This window comes from Equus przewalskii, chromosome 14 (genome assembly GCF_037783145.1).
Source record: "Equus przewalskii isolate Varuska chromosome 14, EquPr2, whole genome shotgun sequence".
NCBI lineage: Eukaryota > Metazoa > Chordata > Mammalia > Perissodactyla > Equidae > Equus > Equus przewalskii.
Window position 1 is genome coordinate 85,478,973 of NC_091844.1, and position 27,339 is coordinate 85,506,311.

The following is a 27,339-nucleotide window of genomic DNA, read 5'->3' on the forward strand; positions in this document are numbered from 1 at the left end:
TGGACTCAGATCATCTCTGACTATACCTGCCTCACTCCCAGAGCTTCACCCCACAGTTCTACCCTTCAACTCATCCCTGTCCCCTGTGCCTGGACTGTCCCTCTGTCCTGTTCCACACACTCCCACGGCCCGCTCCTTCACATCATTCAGTGCTCAGCCAAGGGCACCACCTCCAAAGGGCTTTCTCGATCACACAATCTAAAAGACCCCCCCATCACATCCCCTCCACAGCTGAATTCACATTACACATATGCTGCTGGTATACTATCTCTGTCTCTTCTCTCATGTGGGTTCCAGGAGAGAAGAATGTGTCTCACCAGAGTATTTCCAGCTCCTAGAATAGTGGCTGGTGTACAGCAGGAAGTAAATATGTGTTGAAAGTATGAATAAATACTAACGCACGAGCCCTGGGTAAACCCCACAGGCTGCCCAGACAGGCAGAGGGGCTTTCTCCATTCATTCCCTGTTACCCTTTCCTGTGACTAAGCTGCTCACCTTGGAGCCTCCATAGAAAGCTCTTCTTTAAGGGCTACACAAGGATTAACTGAACACAGTGGATTGTTACCAAGACAAGGTGCAAGTAACCTACAGTGTGACGCTACAGAACCATCATGTGCTAACTGTGTATTACAGCGTCATCTGAGGCCAGGAGAAATTTTGGCAAGAATCACATTTATCAGCTCTATTTTTCTATACAGCAGATCTCCAAGCAATTGGCAAGTCTCCTGGAACCCACACACATGAGCTCTCTCTCTCCCTCTCCTCGGGAGATCAATGCTCCAGGTGAGTCACTTCCTACCTGTGTCCGATGCCAGATCACAGAAGCCCTGGAATGGCCCAGCTTGTTCCGGCAGGGTCCTTTATCATAGTGGATCAGGAGGAAATCATCCTGGGAAGAAAAGAAAGAGGAGGGGTGGATGGGAGAGTCCTCTCAGTTTAGTGAATGAGTCCTGCCTGCGCCTGGTATCTTTCTTTATGCTCAGAGGAAGTGGGGATGAGAGAGAGTGGGTGACAAGAGAGCAAGAGTATCTACCGGCACCACGCGGCTGCTGCCGCTGCAGGGCCCGCTGCTGGTCCCCAGGGCCTCCATCCTCCGTGGGCGCTAGAGGGAGCCCTCTTCCAGGTTCCAGTCTCAGCCTGAAGAAGGGCTCCCCCGGGCTCAGGGGCCTTCTGATTTTGTAGGAAAGAAGGAATCTCTGTGGTGCAGTGCTTCTGAACAAGTAGGTCAGAGGGTCCAAACGCTGCTCCTGGCCCTGGCTGTGCTTGATCCCACTGGAGTCCTTCGGCCTCCCATCTTCCTGTCGTCCCGGCAGGACTATTCCGGGAGTGGAGGGTCTCCTTGCTTGTGGTCTGTCCTCCTCCATCAGTGCCAGGCGTCTCACCTCGAGAGTGCCTCCCTCTCAGCTCAGATCACTAAATGTTCTCATCATTGGAGAACTAGCTCAGAACCCATCTTCCACCTGCAATTTCTCCAAGTGTCTGCGAGTGAGCAGAAGCTCCTTCTGACTCTCATGGAAACCTCCTGTTCCACCTCCCTCCAGGTGTTCTCACGTCCCACCTTAACCTCCAGTCACCGTGCTGTCATTTTCTTGGCGTTGGGACCCTCACTGATGTCAAACTCTGTAACTGTGCTTCTAGCTCAGTGCATGGCACCCAAAACCTGAACGAGCACCGGCAGAGGGGGCGGGAATGGGTGGTCTACACACTCCCTCTGGTCCTCCAGGAACGGAGGTGCCATCTTCTCTCCTACTGCTCATAAAACAAAACGGCTCCATCAACAGCACAAAGGAGGGGCCTATGGCTGTTTATTCATTTAACTGACAGTGTAAAAAGACAGCCTCTTTTTGAGCAAAGAGTCAGTAAGCACAGAGCCCAAAGCGTCTGAGAGGGCAGGAAGTTACTCTTCTGAGAGCCAGGGAGGGCTGGACATAGTGGCTGCTGTCTGGCCCCTAAAATCTACTCTGCTAGAAGAGACTGCATGGCTGCAGCCAGCAAGGCCTCCTCACCTCCCAAGAAGGTGCTGGCCTTGACTTTGCTGGTTTTACAGGTCGACCCTGTGGTGCCTGAATGCACAGTGCACATCAGGACCCCGTGGCTCTTCCGGTGCAACAGCAGGAAGCCTGCCCAGGAGGTCGGCAGTCCCGGCCTGTCGCCACCGCTCACCTGCATTCTGTGTTTCCCTCTTCAAAGGGATGTGCAGGCGCAGATGGAGGCAAAGCCTCTGCCAGCCGGAGCTCTGTCTGCCATGCAGCTACTGTCCCTGACGACTTCTGTCCACCGTGAACTCGCTCTTCCTTGCACTATTAACTGCACTCCTTTACTGATATTAATTTGCACACACCACTGAGATAAGTAAATTTTTCCCAGACTGCCCATCACAAAGTCTTGCACCCTGAGCTCTTGAATAGTCTTTGAATTTTCTTTTTTGGAGGAAGATTAGCCCTGAGCTAACATCTGTGCCCATCTTCCTCTACTTTATATGTGGGATGCATGCCACAGCATGGCTTGACAAGCAGGTCATAGGTCCATGCCCAGGATCTGAACCAGTGAACCTCAGGCCACCAAAGTGGAGCACGTGAACTTAACTCCTGCACCACCGGGCTGGCCCCTCTTTGAGTTTGCTTTTTGAAACATAAACCAAATCATGTTGCACCACCCTGTTGAAAAGTCTTCAATGTTCTTTTCTAGCAAATGTGGACAAACCCAGCTGCCTGCTGGAGTCTCCTGGACAACTCATGGGAGATGCAGATTGGGGGCATGAGTCCCTGTGCTGGAGGCCAAACCATCAGCTGGGTACAGAGACCCTTGTCAGGCCCAACTCCCCTTCCAGCATTTCTGGCCACGATCAGGCCATGTGCCATTCATGTCCTTCTTCATCACTTTCAGTTCTCCGGAAGCTGCCTGCCTCGGCACACTCTGTTGTCTTTGCTGGTGACCACCTCTCCCTCCACTGTCACTGCACCCCGACCCACCCTGACCTGGTGCCTGCCTCCCCCACGGGGCTGCCAGGGGATTTCCTGCCCATCGTCCTGCAGCCCTCTTCACAAGGACGTTTTGCTAAGAGGCGCTGGGGGCTTCTCCACCAGGAGGTCATCAGCTCCTCAAGTCAAGGACTTTGCTAGCCTCATCCTGTCAGCCCCGGCCTCCACATTGAGCTGCAACACTCAGGGCATGCTTCCTGACCAGAACAAAAGTGTGTTCAACAGGTACCTTTCTTCCCCCTGACAAAAGCACTCTGAGATGCTTTTACAATACATAAGTGATTTCACTGTGACTCCAAGTTTACTGATCAAGCCCTTGGGCATTACAACCGCAGGACATGCCAGGATCCTAGGTGCATTTTCCTGATAGGGAACACTTCCTTTCTATTGTTCAGAGAAGTTCCACGGAGCTCCTGGGTGGAAACAGAAACAATGGAGCTGCTATAGAAAGCTGCAATCAGTGAGATGTTCAAAGATAAGAGTCCAGTCCGCAGAGCAGTTCACCGTTAAGGTTAAGGTTTGAGCTCTCGTGTCAAACTCTGGCTGTCAATAGTCTGGTCTAACCCAAAGCTGTTGGTTTCTGGAGTTTGAAAGATCAGAGAGTGGATGCTGGTTCATTCCTTACTCCTTCGGTGCTTCTGGGAAAGACTGCTCACCTTCCTGGACTTCTTCTTGAAAAAGGGAAATAATAATTCAACTCTCACAGAAAGACTGCATGCATTAAAGAGAACTGTAGGACAAATGGCACAGTACTGACTACTGGCACATAACAATTACTTCAATAAATATTAACCGTTTATCCCCTCCAAAAACATTAATGAAAGAAAGTGCGTGTTTCCCTTCTGATGGTAAGTAGGGAGTGCCTGGACAGCCCGGACAGGGAGGCAGGAGAGTCGGGGCCACACCAGCGAGAACTCAGGGGCCTGTGGCTCGGCCGGGGCAGAGGAGGGGCGTGAGGAATAAGAGCAGAAGGAAGCAGTCTGGAGAAATTTGGAACTCCCTGATGCGTCCACATGCGAGACCGAGCCTCGGGAGGAAGATTCCGAGAGCAGAGAAGCGCAGGGACACGCCCCTGTCTGAGCAGCACTGCTGGCCTCCAGCCACTGGTATGCACTTGTCTCAAACTGTTGCTGCTGTCCTTGATCAACCTCCCCACGGGCAGCTGCGCTTTCCTTCAGCATCTGCTTTCTAGGGTCACAGGGTCATTTTTCAGCAGCTCTTTACCATAAAGCAAAACAGGAAACTGTGGGCCATGAGGATGAGGACTTTCAAGGAGTAACAAGCTGTGTGGCACCTCTGTCACTAGTCCAGGCAGAGCCAGACGCACCCCGGCCTCCTCTCACAGGCTGGAGCCACGCTTCCGACTCAGACAGAGAGGGTGTCTCTCCAGAGACCAGAACAGGGAGAGAACAGCATCATCTTCAAGGACACAGACAGTGGATCTTGCCTCCTATTCCTTGTAACTCCATCAGATTGAGGTAGCAGGGGGAGGTGGCAGCAGAAACAACGATGGCTCCAGAAATCAAACTTTTCGTCAGTCCGTTTCTAATATTTTCCCTAAAAACCTTCAGAGAGATCTGATAACATGCACTTCCTTTCCCCTTGAGGAAAAGTTACAAGGAGTGGCATATTGCAGGTCAGATATTAGATAACATGTCATAATTTAATGATCAAATTTCTAAAAAGAATGGAAAAGAGTAGAATGCAAAATTATATATATAAAACCTGTTGTTTGGCCTTAAGCTAAAGAAAATTAATCTTGCCAAACCGATTTGTTAAACTTGCCTAGGAAAAGAAAATGAAGCCTCCAGAATAGAAAAATGGTAATATTTTCCCAAGATTTGTTCAGCTACACAAAATTGTACTGCAAATCTAGTAATTTAGAATTAATAAAGGAACAACTCAAAAGGAAGCAATCTACCTAATATTTTTTAAGGTGGCCTTTAAATTAGAGACCTATTACCTTATTTAAGATTCCGACTCAAACAGACATTTATTTTCTTCTTGATCATCTACAGGCCCGTCCTTCTCAGGACTGACGAACTCTCTAAGTGATTCCACCTGCCCACTGTCCTGCAGCTCTCTCCTCCACCTTCGCGGCCTGAGTTGACCCTTCTCAGCTGTCGTGTGCGCAGGCGAATTGTTCTGACATAGCCCCTCGGTAGGGAGACTTACCCACAAATAGAGCTTTGATTGTAGGGAGTCAAGGTGAGAGCAGCGGTCTACACAGAGACGCGCTCCTGACAATGTAACACGGATTTGCTCTGACCTCCCTTTACTTTACACAGATCTTGATGGCTTAACACGATTACAGGGTGAGCTGGACATGTTCCTCCTTGCTGCCATTTATAAATACATCCCTTTGATGACAGATGACTTGATTTGCTTCAGCTGTCACTAACTACAGTGATTTTAATAGATGATTAGTTCCGCTATTTAATTATAGTTTTAAAAACCTATGTACAAACCAATTCTTCTAAGACTAAAGTCATGTGTCATCATTTTAGCAAAATGCCCACTCCTCTGATATGGGTGAAGAAGGAGACTAAAGAGATGAAAAGCGGCATCACTTGCTTCAGGCCTTGAAGCTCCAGATAAAGGCGGTGCTCTGAGAATGCGGGCTGGGTGCTCCTGGCAGCCACACATGGGTACAGAGTGCTTGGGAAACACTCATGGCACAAGGGCATGCTTGGGAGAAGGTGGCCATATGAGGCTAGAAAGTTCATTCTAGCGGAGAAAGCAGAGGGTTTGTATGTTTTTCTGCTCTGTGGATGACGTGTCACTGAAGTAGCCATCCCACATCCAAGATGCTTCACAATCCCCTGCCTCTATCCTTGCTCTTCCACCGGCGGTCCCTGATAAGGAGTGAATGTTCGTGTCCCCCTGAAAATTCATATGTTGAAGCCCTAACCCCCAATGGGATGACATTTGGAGGTGGGGCCCTTGTGAGGTAATTAGTTTCAGATGAGGTCATGAGACTGGGGCCCCCAGGAAGGGATTAATGTCTTTATAAGAAGAGGCCTCTCTCAGGTGAGGACACAGTGAGAAGGAGACCATCTGTACACCAGGAAGATGGGTCTCACCAGAACCCGGCCACGGGGCGCCCTGATCTCAGACATCCAGCCTCCAGAATGGTGAGAAACAAGCGTCTGTTGTTTCAGCTCCCAGTCTATGGTGTTCTGTTATAGCGGCCTGAACTAAGACAGACCCTACAGACAAAACCGAAGATCCGAAGATGCCCTCTGCCCCTTTACAGCCCTGGCTGAACACCAAGCCCGAGCTGACCTTTCACTCCCCAGAACTCCTGCACGGATTACTGTCTTCTGATACCATACCGTTCAATGAATTTACATTTTCATAAGTACAGGAAAAAAAGTCTGCTAGTGTTACATCTGTCTCCCAGGAGCCTCCAAGTCTGAACCTGAAAGCCAAAGGCAGCACCGTCGCGCGCGAGGCCGTACTCACGTCCAGAGACTCAAGGCAGTACCAGCAGAAGGCGTGCTTGCAGTTCCTGCACATCATCTGTGCGCAGCCTTCATCCCGCTCGATGTAGACCTTGCACTTGGGGCAGCGCTTGATGGGCGCGTCGTCCTCCTCCAGTTTGAAAGCGGAGCTGTGGAAGAAACGCCATCAGGGCTCTGCACAGAGGCCTCGGGAGAGACCCCTCTGCCCGGGCTCTGCTGGAAGCGTGAGCTTAACTAGAGGGACTGAGGTCACTCGCTGAAACTGAAACTCTGGAAAACAACCATCAGAAAACTGTCCATCAGCCAGTTAGATTTAGGGGAAAAAAGAACAAGATCACTATGTATCTAAATTTAGATATATATGGACAACCAAAGGAAAATATGGCAAGAAGCTTATAATGGAGGTATGTGAGTTATGGGGTTATGGTGAAATTTTATGTCCTTATTCACGTATTTCTATACTTTCCAAAGGGTTGATAATAATTTTTACATACTTTGCTATTATCAGAAAAAAGTGTTAGGAACACACACTAACTGCTTGGCTAGATCTACCCGGCTCGTCTTCACAGAAGCGTCTCCTGAGAAGTCCGGCTAGGATTTCAGTGGTTAGCACGACGGGCTCTAAGCCTGGGGTCAAGTGCTGGCTCTGCGACAAACTAGCTGCGCAACAACCTCTCTCAGCCTCAGTCTTCTCAACAGCATGAGCACGACAGAAGATTATGTATGAAATGAGCACACCACAGTATCAAGCACATGCGAAGAGCCCAGTAATTGGTGGCAACAATTCTCTGTAGCTAACAAAAAGGTAACATAGATATTTAGATGTGACTAGGAAAGGACGTCCATTCCATGCTATTAATTTCAAGAAGACAGCTGAAAAATATGTAGGAGACCATCTGGAAGAAAAAATGGTAGACTATTAAGAGAAGTTATCAGGGATTATGGGGGTGCATTTGCTATATTGAACTCATTGCATTAGTTCAACTTCGTTAGGACAAAACTGATTTCCAATTGGGTTGAGCAGGCTTTTCAGAACTTAATGCATTTATGAGTATCCACTCAGTGAAGTTGAGCAAATTCTGGCATTTTGAGTGCATTCTGGCTGAAGGATCTTCCACAAGCATCACAGTAAATATAAGGATTAAATATAGTTTCACTTCAGCATGAGTTATCTGATGATTAGCAGTGAACTTTCCATATGACCACATCCACAGTGTTTTCCCACGTGCATGACTCCTTCACCGTGAAGCGATGTTCAGCTGAATGTGGTTCTGTTTTGTCCACCAGTAGGTGACCAGTTAGGAAATGAAGCAGTGCACCCTCATAGTTAGGAGCACGGAGTCTCGACACGACAGACAATCCTAGCTGTGCTCTTCATGTGCTAACAGTCTTGGTCTCCTCGTCCGCAGAAATGAGGCTAACCAGATCCATCTCAGAAGGGTGTTGCAAGATTTAAGAGTTTCCGTGGATTGAGTGCATAGGCACAAAACCCCACGCGGATGTCATAAGCGCTTAATAAATGGCAGCCGTTATTAATGCTATCCCTGAAAGATAGTAAAATTATGTCCAGCTCAAATTCTTCTCCAGTTTAAAAGCAAACGATAGACCACCCTGGCTGCACAGAATGTGATTTAGAATGAACCAGGGTTGTTGCAAGGGGCGAATGAGACAACATACATGCAAGTGCCTCCAAGGGGCCCTGGCACAAGCGGCTCGGCACAAACACTGTGGTAGTCTCCTTTGGAAATGAACTTGACTTGTGCAAGGAGCACGAAGTCAGGAGGCCCCGAGCCCAGTGACTAAGACTGACTCTCAGGTTAGATAACATCATTTGGGTTTGAAAGTCAGGTGTGACCTAAAAGTAACAAAACCAATTTTCTTACATGACTCATAAGCTAATTTTGAAGAAAATGCCCTGAACAGGGCAACATTAATGAAGACTAGAGAGCATCTCTCCAGGAGACTTCTCAAAACAGAAACAGTTAAAATATGTAAGTTCTGGTGCACTGTGGCATGCACAGAAATTTACATGGGATAGACCAGTTTTCAAACATTTTCTGGTACTTGAATTATATTTCAAATTATTAGTAATAACAACTCTTACTGTAAACTCAAATTTACCAAGGCAGATAGAGTCTTTGACCGCTTCTTACAATCTACATGTTCTAATGTGTTTAAGGGGCAGGCACGATGTTCATGAGTGAAGCTGGTCAGGTCGTAGATGAGAATGTGGGTTCAGGGAAGATTTAATTTCAAAAAAATAAATTCCACCTTATGAAAATAGTTGTGTGCACCCTCAGTTATAAACGACACCTGCCAGTCACCCTCACGACCAGGGAGACAAGAGGGAGTGCTGAGGACTGGGGCAAACTAAAGATAGCACAAACCCCCTTCTAAAGAGGGGCCCTCAGCTCCAGCCGACTCTCAGCAAGCAGGAATGTAGGCTCAGTGTGGCCAGATAGTCAGATTTCCCAGAGAAGCCAGAAATTCAGATGTTTATGTAAAACCTTTTGATTTTTAAATTTCCACAAAGTGAGATTTGTGAATTTTCATTTAAATACGCTCTTGTATCATTTTTTTTTTAGGTTGCACAATGTGATTTTTCTTTTCTGCTTGTTCGTTTTTGCTCTTTGTAAGGTGTAGGAAGCAATGATTTAATATACACATACATTGTGGAATGACAGCTGCCCTTGTGCAGTGACCTAAATAAGACCAGAAGATCACGATGAAGAGACACTTTGCCACAGGCTCCCAAGACTCATCGTCTTCCCGTCTTAAGAAGGTTCTATGCTAAAGAAATGTCACGGCTGGGTCCCTCTTCCATCCCAAAAGGAGTGGGCCACTGGCTCTTTCTCACTCCTGGTTTTCTTGCTTAACAGAACATAGAAACCCACTCACTCACCTAATGCGGGCTTTCTCTTCTAAACAGACAACTCAACTGCTTCAAGAGGGCGAACGCCCCAACCTGCTTTCTATTTAGAATCGTGTGTCGCTTCACGATGGGCATAAGTTCTGAGAAATGCATCGTCGGCCGATTTCATCGTGTGAACATCATAGAGTGTACGTACACAAACCAAGATGGTATAGCCTGCTGCACATCTAAGCTATATGGCACTGGTCTTATGGGACCACCACTGTGCATGTGGTCTGTCATTGACAGAAACGTCCTTAAGCAGCTCGTGACTGCACTTCTTCCCCATCCTGGGAGTCTAGCTCCACCACTTACGTGTCATCTGACCATATAAACAGTGTGTTTCTTCTTGCCAAACCAGGAAGCACTGAGACCCTAAGTTAAGTGATTTATTCCAGTGTTTGAGTGTCCAGTGTGCACCAGGATCTGGGCGACAAAGTTCAAGCAAGCGCAGGCCGTGGTGTCAGGAGCTCAGTCTAATGGAGGAATCAGCCCCGTAAACAGACGAACTAAAACGCAATATGGCTGCTGCTGTAATCAGTGCAGACAATCTCCAGAGGGGACACAGAGGGTGGGGCCACCAGCCCTGCCCTGGGAACTGGGAAGCTGGACAAAGGAGGGGACGTGAGCCATGTCTTCGAGGGTGACATGGTGTCTCCAGGGAAATGAGGAGGGCGGAGAAAGGGCATTCCAGGCTCAGGCACAAACGTGCAAACGGGAGAGAGAAGGGATGTGTCAGGGCTTCACCACCCGAAAACTAATTATAGTCCATCCCCTCACGCCAACAGTGTCTCTGTGCAAGTTGAGCTGTCGAGCTGTGGGAGTAGGGGCAGGGATGGCAGAACGGGAGGCGAGAGGAAAACAGGTGCAGCTGGTGACCACTCCTCGGGGTGCATGGTGGGAGCTCCTGGTGTGAGACCAGGAAGGCGGTCTCAACAGGTGCAGGGCCAACTCCATCCAGGTGGGCCAGAGGCCAGTGTAGCTTTTGTAGGGAAAAAAGCTGAATATTATCTATTTCTTATGGTTCAACCTACTAAATTCCAAGGCACACAGAATGATGCAGCAGTGGCCACCTGGGGGTCCAGCCTGTGGGTCTGGCTGGGGGACAGGAGGGCAGCAACACTGTGGTGACTTACCACAGCCTTCCAACAGGCTCGCCGTTTTAGGGAGATGCAGCCACCTCGGCCTCAGGTACTGGGCACCTGCTTTTCGTGATCCTTCTGCTGTTTATAACCCCTGCCCACCTGCTCTGGTTCCCCTTCTGCACCCGTTTTGGGTTTTGGACCACCTTCAACACAATGGAGTCTTGTGAAAATGTAAGGCATCGCAGGACTTAAAACCCTTCCTAGCAACCAACTGCTCATGCCTTTGTCTTTCCGGATAGGCAGAGCAGAGCTCGTCTCCTACGCGTCTTTCTATCTCCAGGGCCCTGCACAGCACCTGGCACAGACTCACTCGCAGAAATAAATCCAAAACAAACCAACCCAGGTTTGAATAAGACTCAGAGAAAGAGACCGACGAGGTGCAGTCATGTCCCCTCGGCGGCACGTTGAAGGAGGAAACACACTCCCTTCCCTCCCTTCTCCCAGCCCTCAGCCCATGCTTCCTGCGGCAGCCTGTGTGATGGGTACCTGGTCTCCCCAGGAAGGAAGGTGACTGGCATGGGCTCAGGGCAGCCTTGTCCGGGGTGCCAGCTGGCTTTGCAGGCGGAACAGAATTCCATGTCGCATGCTTTGCACTGCACCAGCTGTGGGGTCTGCAGCCCAATCTCCTGGAGCTGGCACACAGCCTGGCAGGTGGACGCCGGGCACCAAGTCCGACAGGGGTCCAGGAGCACCTCTAACACAAGGAGACAAAACAGGCTAGTCAAACTCTGCAGGCCAAAGGAGCTCATGGGGCTTTGGACCGAGGGATTAGGTCAGTGCGTCGCTTCACATATCTACTGGTGAGGAGAACGTCCAGACGATGCAGTCAGAACACGCCCCTCACGACCTGGTGCCTGTCTGGCTCTTTCTCCCCTCCAGCCACTCCTCACTTTCAACCCCACTCCAAATACCCTTGGAGTCCTTTAGGGACACTGCTGCCTGCACGCAGAATGCCTGTGGCCACCTGGACCCTCTGTTTGCCCTCGAGGATCATAGGCCACTACCTCCTGGAAGCCTCGCCTGACCGCCCGTCTGGGTTTTCTCTGAGATCCCACACACCATGGTCCAGGCACTGCCTTCTGCTGCCTCGTCTGCCTCCTGTAGGACATAGTTTTCTGAAGTCAGGGCTGTGTCTTCAGCCTTGCAGCCTCACAACCTGGCCTAGTGCGAGGCACGCAGTAGACACATGGAAAATGTTTGTTAAGGATGGAAAGAAAGGAAGGAAGAAGGTCGAATTCTTCTCATCAAATGGCTCATCGACCTAAGACTGTCTCCCCCACAAATTTAAATCTAAGCCATGTGCTAACTACTGTGTGGAAGGGCCAGCTTCTCCATCCTGAGGGGATCCCAAGTTACTAAGAAGCCTGATTTAATGTAATGAGTCAGGAAGTTACGTTGAAAAACAGGATACCCTGACGCTCCCACCCCTTCACATCCTTGTTCAAAACTCGCATTTCTTTAAATAATGGGTCCCGAGCTGACCTTCCTGGTGAGCCTGGTTATCCACTTCATTCACCCCCTTGTCCAGAGTGACACGGAATTCCCAATGAGGGGCAGCAGGAGGGAGAACCTGACAGGAAACCACACAGAATGCAGACACTCTGCCAAAAAGCCATCGGAGGCTGAAGGATGACGGGGCTGTGTGCAAAGGCCTTCAAGTAGGCCACTGGTTTCCAAGCTCTGCAGCTGGGCTCTTGGGAAGTCTTCCCAGACAACTCAACTTCCCGGGGAACTGCAGAGGCAGTGGAAGGCATCTGCAAGGCTCCTGGCCGTGTGACCCACCAACAGCCAGGGCGGGTTCAGTTCACCCGCATCGAGAACGTGACTGGTGCTCCCTGGGGATGGACCACAGGCTGTGGGCTGGACCCAGCCCAGGTCTCACCCAAACAGGCTGCCCTAGGACACGTGGGTGTTTGCCACCTTCCCCAGTTAAATGGGGAAGGCAGACACAGCCCTTCAGGAGCAAGCCTCTGGGAGGGACAACCTGGAAAACCACTCAGGGGCTGGCGAACTTCTTCTGCAAAGGGGCAGACAGTGAGCATTTTAAGTCTTTGAGGGCCACGTGGTCTCTGTCCAACTACTCAGCTAGGCTTCTGTGGCCCAAGGCAGCCATGCTGATGCAATCAAGGCCAGGCCAGAGGAGGGTCTGGCCCACTCCCCACAGTTGGCTGACTGTTGATCTAATCTAACTTGTCACCTCTACTTCTTTTTAAGGGGGGATTAATCAATGGCACAAAACGGACAAATGGGTAGGTCCGGCAGAAGATTAGAAGGACTTATAATAGAAAGGATCTCCGGAATTCGGAAAATGCACTACTTTTTAATTGATCTTTGTTATAGCAACGTGAAGTCTTCATGATGCTCCTAATAGTGAGTGAATGAGTAAAATTAGTTCTTGTAATTAGCTGAGAGTTTCAGAGTTTGCTTTTCCAAGAACGTTTCTGGCTGTCAGATCTGAGGAGGGGTCCTTGTGGGAAAACGCAGCCATTGCTCCCGCGCACACGGGTGGAGCAGCTATCTGCTGCCCACCAAGCTGGGGGAACTGGAGAAAGGAGGGGAGAGGGATGCAGGGCCAGCCTGGGGCAGTGGTTGCTTCCCGGAGACCTGGGAAGACCTCCTGTACAGAGGGAACACCAGAGGCAGCTCCCACATCCTCCTCTGGAGCTAGAAGCTATGCAGTTTACCTGGCCGCTCTCTCCCTCTCCAACCTGATCCACCTCCTTGAGAATTTCTCACACAGCTCTCTGCCCTCTGTGCCAGTGTGCGATGCCGGTGAGCCCAGCTTTGCCCCGGCCAGCTCATGGGGTCCCCCGTGTGCACAGCTCCTGAGGAAGGTGCGGCAGGACGCGGGCGCTGAGCGAGCACAGCCCCATGACACACAGAGACACCCTCAGCCTGTTCTGATTTCTTTCCAACCTGACCCTGTGGTTACTGCTGGTCTATCTGAGAGCCTAACGGGACAACACTGCCCCACTGAGATGCTTTCGGTCCCCACTGGTCTCCACGCCCACCCCTTCTTTTGCTCTGCGGAGTCTGTGACATCAGGAAGGGCCAGCCTTCCCAAGCCGCTGCATCTCCTCATGCACTTTCCTGCTGTGTGCCATCCCCAGCTCCCTCTCCTGCACAGCCAGGGGCTGCCTCGTCCTGAAAGGCCCAATTATCTTGTGCAGGGTATAGGAAACTTAGTTAAGCTTTCCATGGCAATGACTTAAATTCTGTGACCTTTGTCTTCATGGAGCTGTGACAGGGCACTGCCTGTCCCCACAGGGAGAGATTCCCTTTTGGAGAGATAAAGGGCAAATAAAAGTCTGTCCAATTTGCTGACTGCAAACACGCTTCCAGTGCTGCCAGGGCACATCAAACCCTGTGAACAGCTCCAGGCTTCTCTCGGACTTCTATTAATATTCTACATCATCACCCCATGGCTGAGGTCTGCCAGCAAGGCGTAGAAGACGGAAATCAATCAATAAGAAAATCCACACTGGGCAACATCAGAGTTTTTCTTTTCTGGATGAGTATATGCATACATATCTATGTCTATCACATATACATCTAATAATATATATTAGATATATTACATCTATATATCTAACATTTTACATATACATATATTAGCATATACAGTCAAACAAGGCAAGCAGTGTATTTTCTGGCATACTGGAAGAAACTAATCTTAACTCCCATCTCCCAAAGATATATTAACAGATTAATGAAGTAGGTCTCTAATAGCTCGACTTAACAAAAAGCCCAAGCCTTTTTAAAAAGTGGGGTTTTTTAAAACACTGTTTTTCCTTTGAGAAGCATGCTGTGCACGGTAACACACCCAGCGTCACCTCACGTCCTCGCACTGGCTCTTTCTACACTGGTGGCTTGGCTGGTGCACGGGCTACACACTGTGGCAGCAGGTTGCACCCTGTCGGGAGGAGGCGTAATCGTCAGGAGTCTGCCTGTGGTCAGGCTGACAACTGATGGGTAAGCCCGGCAAGTTATTTAATCTCCTGAGCTCTAGTTTCCTTTAAAAAAACGACTCAACACAGGACAAGATCTGACTTCAGCAATTGTGGGACCTGTGCTCTGCTGTCAGAGGGAGAGCTGAGGAGCTGCGGGCCCTGTCCCAGGGCAGCAGGAACTGCAGGAGAGATGGACATGAAAACAAGCCCAGCAGGGTGGCGCCATCGGTGCTCAAATAAAAGCATGCGTCTGCGTGATGGGCAGGCAAGTGGGGGTGAGGGAGCTCTCCCTGGAAAGCCTGTCCTTCTCAGTCTGTGGAGTCTTCTGGTTGAGAGTGGGTGCTCCCAAAGAAAACAAGTCCACAGCCTCCTTCCCGGCTGCCTGCTTGCCAAGGACGCAGCTGGAGGGTGGGGAAGTTTAAATTAAAATCTAGGCTGTCAGATCAGAGGAGGCACTCAAAATCCAAAAGGAGACAGTGTTTGCAATGTAAACTAACCATAGGACTTTTGTAATAAATGTTTTCAGAAAATTATGGCACTGAGTTTTCATCGAGAGCATCCTCTCTGACTCCTTTTCACAGGGACAGAACAAGTCAAAACTTGCTTTCTGATCGTATCTCAAAACTTGTTCAATGTACCGGCTATAATCAATAGCTGTATTTTAGCTCTCACATTTTAACATTTCATTCAGATAGGTCTTTGATCATTTTCTGAGTCTATTTTGGGTTTTTTTTTGTTACTTTTAACAAAACTGTTAGTAAAATTTTTAAAGTGATAGCTTTGAGAAATATTTTTTAACCTAAGTCAGGTTGGCTTCATTTTTATGCAAAAGAAAAAAAATCTTCTTTGACTAAGCCAAAGTACTGAAGAAATAACAACAGTTAAAATCATTAGGTAGGAAAATTTACCCAGCTGCATTTTCAAATTAAATCCAACGTCATGGAAAGTTCATTTTCTTGTAATTCAAATAACTGCTAGTTTCTGTCAAGACATTCTCTGGAAAATGTTTTCAGAAGAGGCTGAAAGTCTCAGAAATCCAAATTAATCAATTTTACAGCTCCACATACTGACTTTTGTATCACATGACATTATATTTAAGCTATAAACAGCCCCAAACCAAATGATACATGCCATTTAAATAAACAAACTATTGAAAACAGATTTCAATGCTATCAAAAATCACGTTTGATTTTTTTAAGCTGGCCACACATTGATGTTTTTTCTGAGAAGTAAGCCTCAAGAGGAAATACAGCTATCTTTAGCATTTAAAAAAAAAAAAAAAAACAGAGAAAAGAAAACTCTCTGCATTCAGCTAACCAGGAGTCCCTGGATAGTTTCCTCTCGTCTATTCTGCATTCCATTCCCATCTTGATGGTGTTTTCCTGTAAACACATAGCTCACGGCTGCATCTCAGTAATGAATGCCTGATGCAGACAGGGACCTGCAAACCAGTCCAGGAAGAGGGAGAGGAGACTTCAGTGATTACAAACTGACATGGAAATGTTAGAATGTGGATGCAGTATCTTCACAAGTTTTGCATAAGGAGCATCATCTATACATGTCTGTTAATCTGCTCCTTTTCAGATGAGCCCAAGGTCTAGGATATATATGAAAACGAGGCCAAATGGCATCTACAGACTCTTTAAAATATCATGTTACGATCCTGGTGTACTCAGAGAGCAAAGATAAAGATGTGTCCTGGACATTCAATATGTTTTAATGCAATGCCATCTGAAAATGATGTTAACACTGCTCTGCGCACACTCCATGACGTGCTCCTGGAAAACCCCGGAGTCTACATCAGGCCCAGCTCCAGACAGGAGGGCTGTGCGGGACGCTGCAGGAGTAGGGTCTGGTCCATACCCACCCCCGCCCCCCGCCACCCGCTAGAGATGGAAATGAGGGCAAGTCAGTTAGCCTCTGGGTGTGTCAGGTTAATGGACAATGACAACCTTGCAGGGATGTTGTGGTGCTTAGTGAGATAAGGGACTCAGTTATTCGCTGGGCATCTACTAGTCTGGGCCTGCAGGAGGTGGACAGTGAGCGCAAATGGACAGGCCACACTCCGCTGTCAGGACGGTGATCATCACATTCAATTCTATGCTTAGCCTCAGGACTCCTTCCGTGCCTTTGTGTCTTTTAAATTCCGCGCAGGTCTAAGAGTTTAGTCCTCAAACCACAAGGCTTTAAGCTGACTGAAGAACAATGCCCCATGAGGGTCACATCTCTTTACACCACTGCGTAAGCCCAGATCCCGATAAGCAAGTTGTGTTTCACGAATCCTTCTTGCTACCAAACACATCCCCACATCAGCCTTCCAACCACGAGCTCCTCAGAGAATTCAAACCGGCAGCTGAATTTCAGGAGTCTGACACCGACGTTTCCACTTCTGTGATAGCCAAATGATGTACGGTCCTATCTGCCAAAAGTGCTCCCCCGAAGTTACCCGGATTCTGCCATCAGAACGTAACAGGCTAATATAACAAGGCACCTACCTCTTTCAAATTGTAGCTTTTTATATCTTTGCATAATTTCAGCTGCAACCATGCACTCAATCTAAGGGGAGAAAAACACAAATAAGTATAACAGGCTGAGGGCTAGAACACCACGCAATGTCATCCTAAACAGACCCCATGGTGTCCGACAAGCTAAGCTAAGCGGGGCATCCCTGTACAGGTTAGAAAACTGGTTGTGTTCAGTTGCACGTGCCTCGTTCTCCTGCAGGTGGCCCTGTTTGGGGCACGCGGCATCAGGGCAGCTAATTGCAGTTTCTAATCCTTCTTTGATCAAGAGCTCCACGTACTGTTTCAGGCACTGCAAAAAACAGAGAAGGATCTGTAAACATCTTTACTTCCTTCAGGCTGAAGGGGCAGTGATGCATAAAAAATGACGAACCAAGCACATCGTTTCATTACGGTTTGGTATTTTCACTGTGTAGCCCGTAGCAACCACGAAATCTGAGGTTTTCCTCACTCAACAAATTCTTTTGGGGCGCCCCTTCTGTGCCAGGGACCGCATGTTAGGTCACAGAACGAAGGCGGTGGGTTGGATCCCTGTGCACAACCTCAGCAAACACAAAGCCAGTAAGTCCAGCAGAGAGGGAGGTCAGGAAGCCGTATTTTTTAAATGCATAGTAGACACCAGGCACTGTACTCAATCCTTTAAATTCCACTGTCGCATGCACTCCTTAGAACAGTCTTACAGGAAAGGTATGACTGCTCCATATTTCAGATGTGCAAACTGAGTCACCAAAGAGGGAACTTGCCAGCTTCCCCAGACAGCAAGGCAAAGCCCAGATTCGAACGCAGCCTCGCTCGAGGCTAAAACGCCCCTGCACGCCCCGCGGAGAACTCACATGCAGGGCCCATCCTCCCTCACCAACACCTCACCAACACCTCACCTCACCCACCCGGCAACTCCTTCCACAGCCTCACCCTGGGGAGACGGCTGAGCATCTGAAGGGAGCGCAAAAGATTGAGAGGGGACGCAGAGCAGAGCTCCTGTCAAAGGGGATGAGGTCTTCACAGGAGCAATTTACTCCTGCTTTGCAGTCTACTAGCTTAGAAACCCAGTGCTTCCCTGAAAAGCACCTTGTAAATGATTAGAAGGAAAGACATGGCCTTCAGGGCAGCTCACTACCAAAGGTAACTAGAGATGGAAACTCTGAATCGCTCACCCGCAAACTCAAAGGGCACAGAAACCGGGGCCATTAAGTGGAAGAACAGTGGAAACCATCTCCACAGCATCCCCAGATCAGCCTTCAGTCACAGCCCCAGGACAGCGCGTGGGGTTCACAATACCGACACTATTATGCTATTATATTAACACCATTAAATATAATAGTGCTTCCTCAAGAAAAGCCCATAAGCTCTGCTTCCTGAGCCTCTACCTTCCCCCAAAACATACACAGCATTTCATTGTAAGAATGCATGGTTTCCGTTAATGGATGGGCCTAAAGGAGATCCAGCGGCGAGTCCCATTCGTTTCACGCCTCGAACAAGTCTGTTAGTCTCTACCAGACTCGTTTTCCCAATCTACAGTTCAGGGTGGTCTAATCCCCCTCACAGTGGAGTGGTAAGAATTTTATGCAAGAGAAAGAGTCTAGAATACTCCATGGAATACAGTGTATGCTCAATATATGAATATAATTTGAACTAAACAGGTAATTCTCCCCATTCTAGCAAACCAGAATATTTCACCTGTTAAAGACACTAGATAGCAATTTCTTTAAAAAATACAAATCAAGGTAATCCTCAAAAAGAGCCATTTCCCACAGCTTCTCTCAAGAGCACTAAACTGAATGCTGAGACATCAGGTGTCAACTGTGATGCCAGCGCCTGTGAGCTGAGGCCCCTGGGTGGCAGCCTGGATTCCTTCGTCCTGCCCGACTCGTGGTGACTGCAGAGGCCCTGAACTTAGATTCCTCACACTTCAACTATGTTTCACCAACCCAGCCACTACAAAGAGAGTTCCCAGGGCACCGAGTGTGGGTGAGCCCAGTCTTGGAGCTCCGTCTGAGGCATAAGATGGCAGAAGCTTTAGAGGTAACTCACCAAAGCCAACACACAGCCCTCCCCAGAACGAGGGAGGGCAGAAGGTGAGGAGGGGGCAGCCACACGGGGACCCCATCAGGCCTGCACCCCGCCTCAGCAGCACAAGCTGACCTGTTTGGGAAGAGAGCACTGTGGTTCAGGAGTTGCAGCCCTTGCAACAGCGGTCTTTCTACAATTGGGGGGGGTCACTGGAATGTCCTGCTGACGGCTGGCTGCGACTCGAGGAGGCTTTGGACCTAGAGCTTCTAGGCAGGGGCCACGGATAGTGACTTGACGCATTTGGGCCACAGCTCCGTTGACCATAAAATAGAGATGCCCATCATACTGGGCATTCGCAACAGGAAAAAAAGAGACTGTATAAAACCACCCAGGACGATTCTCGGGACACAGCACCAGCTAATTAATAGTGACTGTTGTTACGTTGTTTGTCTATCTCTGTGATATACTTCTTACAGTAGTAGCATTAGAAAAATCAAAACCGCAGCTACAAGATCATTATTTTACTTTCTGTAATTAACTTTGTCTAAATTGGGTCTCTGGAGGATTCTGGAATGCCGTAAACTGATAAAATGCTGAAAACTCACAACATGGTAGAGAACAGTATCAAATGAGAGAGGGTTTATTCTAAGAAGCAAAATACAACAATTAAAGCTGGTGTGAAACATACACTCAGGGGACATTCAAGGCTCTGAACATCATTGTTCGAGAACTTGCAATGACAACACGTAGTGTGTCATGTCTGGCTGAAAGCTCCATGAAAGCGAACATCCTATGCCATGAGAATGCATCTGCGCAATTTGCAAAATGACTATGTTCTGGGAGTATCAATTTGTTTACTACATAAAAAGAAACGAGGGTCCAAGCGTCTGACCACGCATCCATCAAACACAAGCCCGGTCTCCTTCCAGATATAAAGTGGGTCATGACTCACAAGCCATGTTTTTCAATCTAATAGCAAAAAGATGTCTTGAAATGAGCACCAAAAAAATGGGCTAAGAGAAACTTCTGTAAAAGTGAATATTCAGTACAAAAGCAGACAGTGAAGTTTTTTCGTACTATCATATTAATTATAGCCATCAGTAATCAAATGTCTTCAGAGTATCAGGCTCTATGTTAATCACTTTACCTATGTTAGCCCACTAAACAACACACAAGAATCTCACGGGTACCATGGCTCCCGTTTCATAGGTGAGAAAATAGCAGCTCAGGGAAGTGGAGAATGGGTCCAAACTCGTACTCTGTAAGTAGAGGAGACAGAACTCAAACTCCCCTCTGCCTGACTCCAAAAAGGTGGGTTTTTGTTTTGCTTTTTAAAGTTTTTTGCCTTCTTCCTCCTCAATTAAGAACTCTTTCATAAGCAATCATTTATTAAGTATTTTCTGTTCCCTGATAAGCTTTTTCTTAGAACAAAGAATTATATGTACTTTAAATTAGCAAAGTCTGAGTCAACCCAGCGTGCCTCTTTACATGGTGATGATGCTCAGATGCAAAGATAGTCCAAGGCATCAGGACCCTGAGGGCCACTGTGGGAAAAAGATGCCTATGCAGATCATTACGATGTGCTGTGCTCAATGCTCCAGTGGGAAGAACAGACCACTGGAGGGGTCCCTCCTGGGTGTAGTTAGCAAGGCTTCCCAGAGACAAACAGCTGGCCAGAGGGACAACGGCATCCCAGGAAAATGAGCATCAGCTGCACAAAAGGCAGAAGGATGGAGGCGAAGTGTCAAGAGCCACAGAATGTTCCAGGCATTTCATTTTCCATTTTGTCTTCCAACTCTTTGAAACCCTGGTCCAAAGATGAGGAGGCAGCAATGCTGATCTGTTAAGATACCTCTGTTGTGTCAGAAGTTTCCTGCCAAGGAGAAGTGGGCCACAGACACATCTGCCTTGCCTGAAACTACAGCAAGTCTGACTTTTGTCTGTTTTCTCACTTGAAGGCCTGTGGCTACTCATGACCCCAACAGCAGGAGAAAATTCCCAGACACTGTGCTCAAAGGTGCCTGAGGAGCATCATCAGGCACCCATATTTACGAACGTCACAGGCAGGCAGGAGGCCAAACAAGTGTGGCATGTCCCTGCGAACAGTGTTTAAAGAGGAAGGACGTTGGAATCACACACCAGGGTTTGAATCCCAGCTTACCCACTCACCAGCTGCATGACTTGAGCAAGGAACTTCACCTCTCAGAGCCTCCATTTCCTCCTAGCGTGGGATGAGATAAGCCCAGCAGACAAAAATGACCACTTGACGGCTCTGGCACCCCAGAGACAGCAGCGCTCCAGAATACTGCTGACATACTCACCAGGAGTTTTGCTTGGTGTTTCTACAGCCATCAGTAATCAATGATCTGTTATCATTTCTCCGTTATTAGACGTTGGGGTCTTTGAAAGTAAGAACTGTTTATTATTTATCTTTCTAGTCCCTCTGCCTAACTCAGTGCTGGTCAATAGCAAGGGATTAGTCGATGCAGCACAGATAGATAGATGGATGGCAACAGCTGGGTAGATGAGTGGAAAACATAAAGAATAACCAGCCCTGGCATGAGACAGTCCCTGTGTCTCAGCAGAGGAGCTGGAGACCTGAGAGAGAAGATGCGCTGACCACACGGCCCTGCTGCAGAGCAGCTGAATGGCAATCCTGGTCCTCTCCACCGGCGGGACGGCCGAGCCATCCTAGGTGGAGCTGTTGTCAAGGAGCCTGGAGCCACGAGCCAGCACAGCACTATGAGGACGCCATGTGCAAATCCCCCAGAGGCTCCGCCGAGTGGCCCGGAAACCTGAAGCAAACCGCCCAGCGGGAGCCACAGTGTATATTCTGGCAGGGATCCTCTTTCCTCAAGGCTGAAGGAAGGTGACTTTACTCAAAGCACGAAAGTCCAAGAAAACGAAGGTTGCTTCTGTAAAATTATTGGAACTAAAAAAAGTTCAGAGTTTCTACCAAAAGAAAATGCTCTCACCTACATGTACTCTCTGTTCTCTGCTCTCGCCAAAACATCACATCCCTGGTCTCCTAAATACACGTACCCCATGCTCTCTGACTGCTGAGGCTTGGCTGAAGATCAAGTGTAGTCAGGAGGAGAGAGGCGGGCTCCACAATCAGCCTCACTCGAGTTAACATCGCTCTCCTCGTGTTACCTCGGGCCTTTCTCTTAAGGTTTCTAAGATTCCGTTCGGTTCCCTCAACTACAGAACAAGGATAATGACCCACCTTGCAGACAGTAACCTTGCTGGAAGGATTAAATCGGACCCACACCAAATGGGGCCTCAATAGTATTAGTGCCTTTTACTTCCAACCCTCTCCCCTGCCTACCAGCCTTACTCTATCATATCAAATTCCACCATCAAAAACCCTTCCAGCCCACTATTCAAAACTGAGGTGGCTACAATCACTGGCTTGGGCAGGTGCCACATGCTTTTCATGGGATCCCAGTACTGCAGCCTTATACTGCTGCGGCCACTTAAGTATTAGCGCACAGCTGATCCCCACACACGGATAGGGACATGGGTGATGACTTCTATATCCCTCTGTAGCCCTCAACTGTCCTCACAAGGTGTTGTGATTACAGATGCTCAGTAAAGAGGTGGACTGCAGTTGGGTGTGAAACACTCTCTTTCCAGAGCACCAAGTCGAAGGTCTTCAGTTGTGTTTGTCACTTTGAGATTTTTAGGTCAGTTCAGCTGGTAAGCACTGAGCAGCTGCTTTTGGTGAGAGGGCGTGCTGGGAGCTGTGACTGAGGCCAGGAAGACTTGGGAGGGCCCTCGCTTTACGACAATCAGCAGGGACAGATAAGCCAGCTGTGGGTTAGTGAGCACTGGATACGGATGCTGCTTATTCAATGTCGTTATACAAAGAAGACATTATCCATTCCAGTGTTGGGTCCACCCAAGGCAAAGAAACATCAGGAGACCAGGTGCTGGCTTGACAGCAATCAGCGTGTCAAGAGTCAGAGTCTGCAGTGCTGGGTGGATTGTAGGAAGCACGTGGGGAGAGGTGAGACGGGAAGCCTGCAGGGCCACGCTGAGCAGTGGGGGCTCATTTGTGGAGGCAGTGGAGAGGCATCATGGTGTGTCGGGAGTGGATTTACATCAGCCAAAGGCCGTTTCATAAGAACCCAGTCTCAGCAGCGGGAGGGGGAACCTGAGTAGGGCACGGAGACCAGTTAAACAGTTCAGGCCAATGATTCCCAATCAGGGTGCTGTGTCACCCTGGCTTTGGGGAAGTGGTCATGATGACAGCTCGTGGGTGGGGAATTGGGCACAACCTGTGGCCTGGCCTGAAGCTATGCCAGGATCTAAAAATTCAACCATTGAACATGGACGTACCCGGAGAGGCTTGCACATGTAGCCACGTGTTCTGCTGACAGAAAGCAGGAGGACTGCCCTTGTTCTCAGATGGCCCTGTTCTGACAAGCGGGCCACCGCCACGGTGACTGACGGGATTTGATGACGACTGAATTTGCGGAGTTGGGCACGGGGTGAGATGGGGAGGTGACCAGGAGATGATGGTTAGGAAGGTGTTCAGATGGCCCAAGCTCTGACCTGGGGGGCTCTCAGGGGACTCAGTTGGGCCTCTCCATTGCTCCTCTCTGGTCACAAGAGGGAGAAAATGAAGTAGAAGCCATGCTTTCTGCTCTTTCACAGAGACCAGGGAACCATCTGATGCCCTCCTCCTGGTGTTCCTCAGGGCACACACCCTCCTCCCCCTCACAATTCTACATAAGCTGCAAGACAAGTGGTGCGTGTTGACAACACATTCTATCTTTTGAATATGAAAACCCAAAGTCATACAGGACCAAAAATGTATTTTTAACCGAACCATGCCTTCATCACTAAGACCTCCCAGTGGAACACAGGACAGAAGTGGTTGTTGTAGGAGGGTATTAAGATACATAACATTAGACTCAGAAAGGCTAAGGGGTGATCCACTTCATCCACTCATCAAATAGTCATGTACTCTGTGCCAAAAGTCTAGGTGGCCAAAAACATAGAAGCAACAGATAAACACTGGGCTGGACTGTTACTGGAGGTAGAATTAAGTGTGTTTCTGCAGGCAAGTGGGATCTATGTGTGTGTACACTTAGGAAGGCATGTGAGAGAAGGGATGCACAAGTGTGATGAGTGTGAGGGTCTGAGTGTGTGAGACTGTGAGTATGTGCAATTGCTGGAATCAGTAATACATGAGGCTTAACTTCTAATAGAGAGATATTCTGTTAATTTAGCTTCATTAGGCTAAGCTCTCTCAATTTTCCAGAAAACTGAAGATCATCCCATCAAATGAAGAATCCAAGAGTTTTATTTGTTTGTTTACCTCACGAGTAAGAAGGAATTGGGGTGATCAATAATTATCCCCATTTGTGTATCTTGCCAATAATGGGGTGGGTTCCAGGACCTTAACTGCCAAGGACTTAGACAGGCCTCCTGGAAGAGAACAGGGAAGTCAGCTTTGGGATGGAGAGTCACGTGCACAAGACAGGGAGAAAGCAGGTCCCAAGACTCCTTCCTGGGTGGGAAGGGCCAGGACCTGGGGGTGTAAGAAGGAAGCTCTCTGCCCTGGACCCGGGACGTGCCATGCAAATGCTCCAGAACAGCCCCAGAGCTTTTGCTAAGTTTCGCAGCACAGTCAATATAAAGAGCCAGTGTCAGCATTTTCTTAGGAACAGGTAATAGATAAGCATCGGATTTTAATGGAAGGAGCAAGTGCGCTGGAGTCTAGACATACCCAGTGAACATTCTAGAGCAGCTCACTTCGTCTTTCTGAGCTGTGGTGTCCTTTTTATGAGATGGAGAATTCTGCCCCTTTCACAGCTTCACAAGAAATGAGATAATGTAGGAAAGTAGGTGGCATATCATCAGCAATCAACAAACGTTATTCCCCATCCACTTCATCACAAGGAAAAGGTTCAGAGATGAAAAGGAAAACCATCTGGTAGTGCCTGTGAGCAGTGTCAGTAGAGAATCCTAGGGGCCTGGGTGGAGCCTTAAGACAACGCAGAGCAGGAAGCAGCTGTGCCCTCAGGGAGCACAGAGAGGACCTGCAGAGTAGGGTCTCTGCTTGCCGTCATCTGGGCCGCTGGAAGCCCCAGCTCTCTGGTCCATTCTCAGCCCTGAACCTCGAGTCACCCCACCCTGCAAGTCTGCCTTTTCCCCATCTAGATACCAAGACCAGGACGAGGCCCATAGAGCAGAGGCCTGAGGTCTATACGCCACAGAGGCCCACAGCCTACAAAGTCCCTGGGAGCCAGCGCGCAGGACAGAGACAATCAGTGGGGCTGGTGGTCCCCACACTCCATTTTACATAGTTTTAGGTTTTCCTGTCCACTTTCCTTTGAACGAAAGGACCCTGAGCTAAGGACACTTTGAAAACGACTTCCCAGGAGTCACTTTCACAGGGCAGGTTGATCTCATGTGGTAAGACAGAGTTTCCTCTGAATCGGACAATCCTATGATTCCTGAGACACACCTCTAACATGAGAGAGAGGCAGAATCGGAGCAGTGGCAGCTGTAACAGTGAAAATCAGAGCAGTAAGAATAACAGCTCACTCTCACCGCATTAAGCTATTTGGAACTCAAATACAGAGCATTCAAGCAACAAACATATATTTTGAGCACCAACCTGCACCAAAGTTTAGAGGACAATGAGCCAAATAAACTGCTCTTAGAAAGCTCCTCCCGTGGAGGGTATGGATAAGTGTAATGACAACACAGTAGGACAAAGGACATTACAGTTTAGGCACCAGATACAAGTGGAGCTGGAAACTTTGAGCAGTTTGGAATGGTTTGAGTGTAGGAAGTTGAGGAAGTAGGAAAGTGCAGGAAACGGAGCTGGGAGGCTGGATAAAAAGGCGAGGACCTGATTACACCATGCACGGCATTTTCATTGGTGAGGCCTGTGCTATAGGGGATGTATGCTCTCAGGTGTGGAGATGGGGTTTTGCCATCTTCCAAGTAACATCCTGAGCCCTCCAGCACTGCCCTCCCTGGCCCCATGGTCTGCAGTGACTGGCCCCACCCCACCTCTAGTGGGTTCTGGCTGGCCTAAGCCGATGGCTATATCTCATCTCGCCAGTCCTGGAAAAGGATCAGCGATGTCACATAACCAGTGAAGCTGGAAGGGTGTTTCCAGGGAAAACAAGCATCTTCTTCATCTACAAGTTACCCAAAGCGACCTCCTCTCTCTCTACCTGTGGACAGCATGGAATGAGGAAGTGATGTCTGCAGCAACCGCCATTTTGCTGCCACAATGAGGAGACTCTGGCCCCGCAAACTTCCAGGGTCAACATAATGACTGTGAGGACGAGACTGAAAGCCAAAGAGGCAGGCAAAGAGACTCCTTCTTTGATGAAGCTATCTAGAATAGAGGTTCCCAGCACAGGCCACACAAACATGTGTGTGCACTAATGCGGTGGCAGTGGGACTGACAAGTGACAAAGTCCATGCAATCTTACAGCTCCAAGACCAAAGAGTCCAGCTTTCTTTTCCTGGATGGGGAAACAAGAGAAGGCAAGAGGTTCAAGGACTTGCCCAGAGTTCCCCAAGAGTTAACAGTGAAGCCACTCCCAGAACCAGCCAAGATTTGGGATTTACAGTCGAGAGACCTTTCTGTAATGTCCAAACTACGGCTGGCTATTAATGTGAACAATGCCACCCAGGAAAGTTGGTTCCACTGGAAAGTGCATGCACTCTGGATCCCAAGCTTGCCTCTCCCTGTGCGGCAATGGGTGACGTGGGAGGCGGATGACCTGAGGCGGGCTCAGAGTGGCCACTTTACAGGAGACAAAACACATGATCTTCTCTGCACATCGCCATCCAAACAGTGCTCCACATCTGTAGGGCCCTGCCAGTCCCTGCCAATTATGGCACTGTTATGCTTTAGAAACTAGTGGAAACCTTAGCACCAACTTCCCAACCTGGCCCCATCACAACACGACACCCCTTCTTGCGCTTGCCCCATAATGGTTCTATCCACTCGCGATTTCTCTGGGAGCCAGCTCAAATGATGCCCTGCAGCCTGCGGGTACAACTCCTTGTTCCCCTCTCCATGCTGTCTCTCACCTCTGTTTATATGGCAAATACAGCTCTTTCCACCCCAAATGACAGCAACACAGATCTACCTCTCCCGATCATGGGACCGGGAGAGCAGGGACTGTAATCTTTAATCTCACCTACGTATCCAGAGCACTGAGCACAAGGCAGGAGTTCGATATGGGCTGGAAAATGGAAGTGAATGAACACCCACCGGGTGCCGTATACAAAACGCAAAGCGGACGGGGATGTGAAGGTGTGTAAGTTAAGGCCCATCACCTCAACCAGCTTAATGTCTAGGCGAGGAAACATGGCT

General features: G+C 48.8%; 1 protein-coding gene across 11 annotated transcripts in view; it reads right to left on the reverse strand.

The window, feature by feature from the left end:
- The window catches only part of RNF144A (ring finger protein 144A), a 119,251-nt gene that overhangs the window by 14,025 nt on the left and 77,887 nt on the right, over positions 1-27,339 (reverse strand). For all 11 annotated transcript variants that reach the window (XM_070571756.1, XM_070571764.1, XM_070571759.1 and 8 more), the window contains 5 exons: positions 17,161-17,265; positions 16,947-17,007; positions 10,988-11,195; positions 6,447-6,594; positions 800-889 (listed from right to left, as the gene is read on the reverse strand). In XM_070571756.1, the coding sequence (XP_070427857.1) occupies positions 800-889; positions 6,447-6,594; positions 10,988-11,195; positions 16,947-17,007; positions 17,161-17,265 (612 nt within the window). The remainder of the gene's footprint in view (positions 1-799; positions 890-6,446; positions 6,595-10,987; positions 11,196-16,946; positions 17,008-17,160; positions 17,266-27,339) is intronic.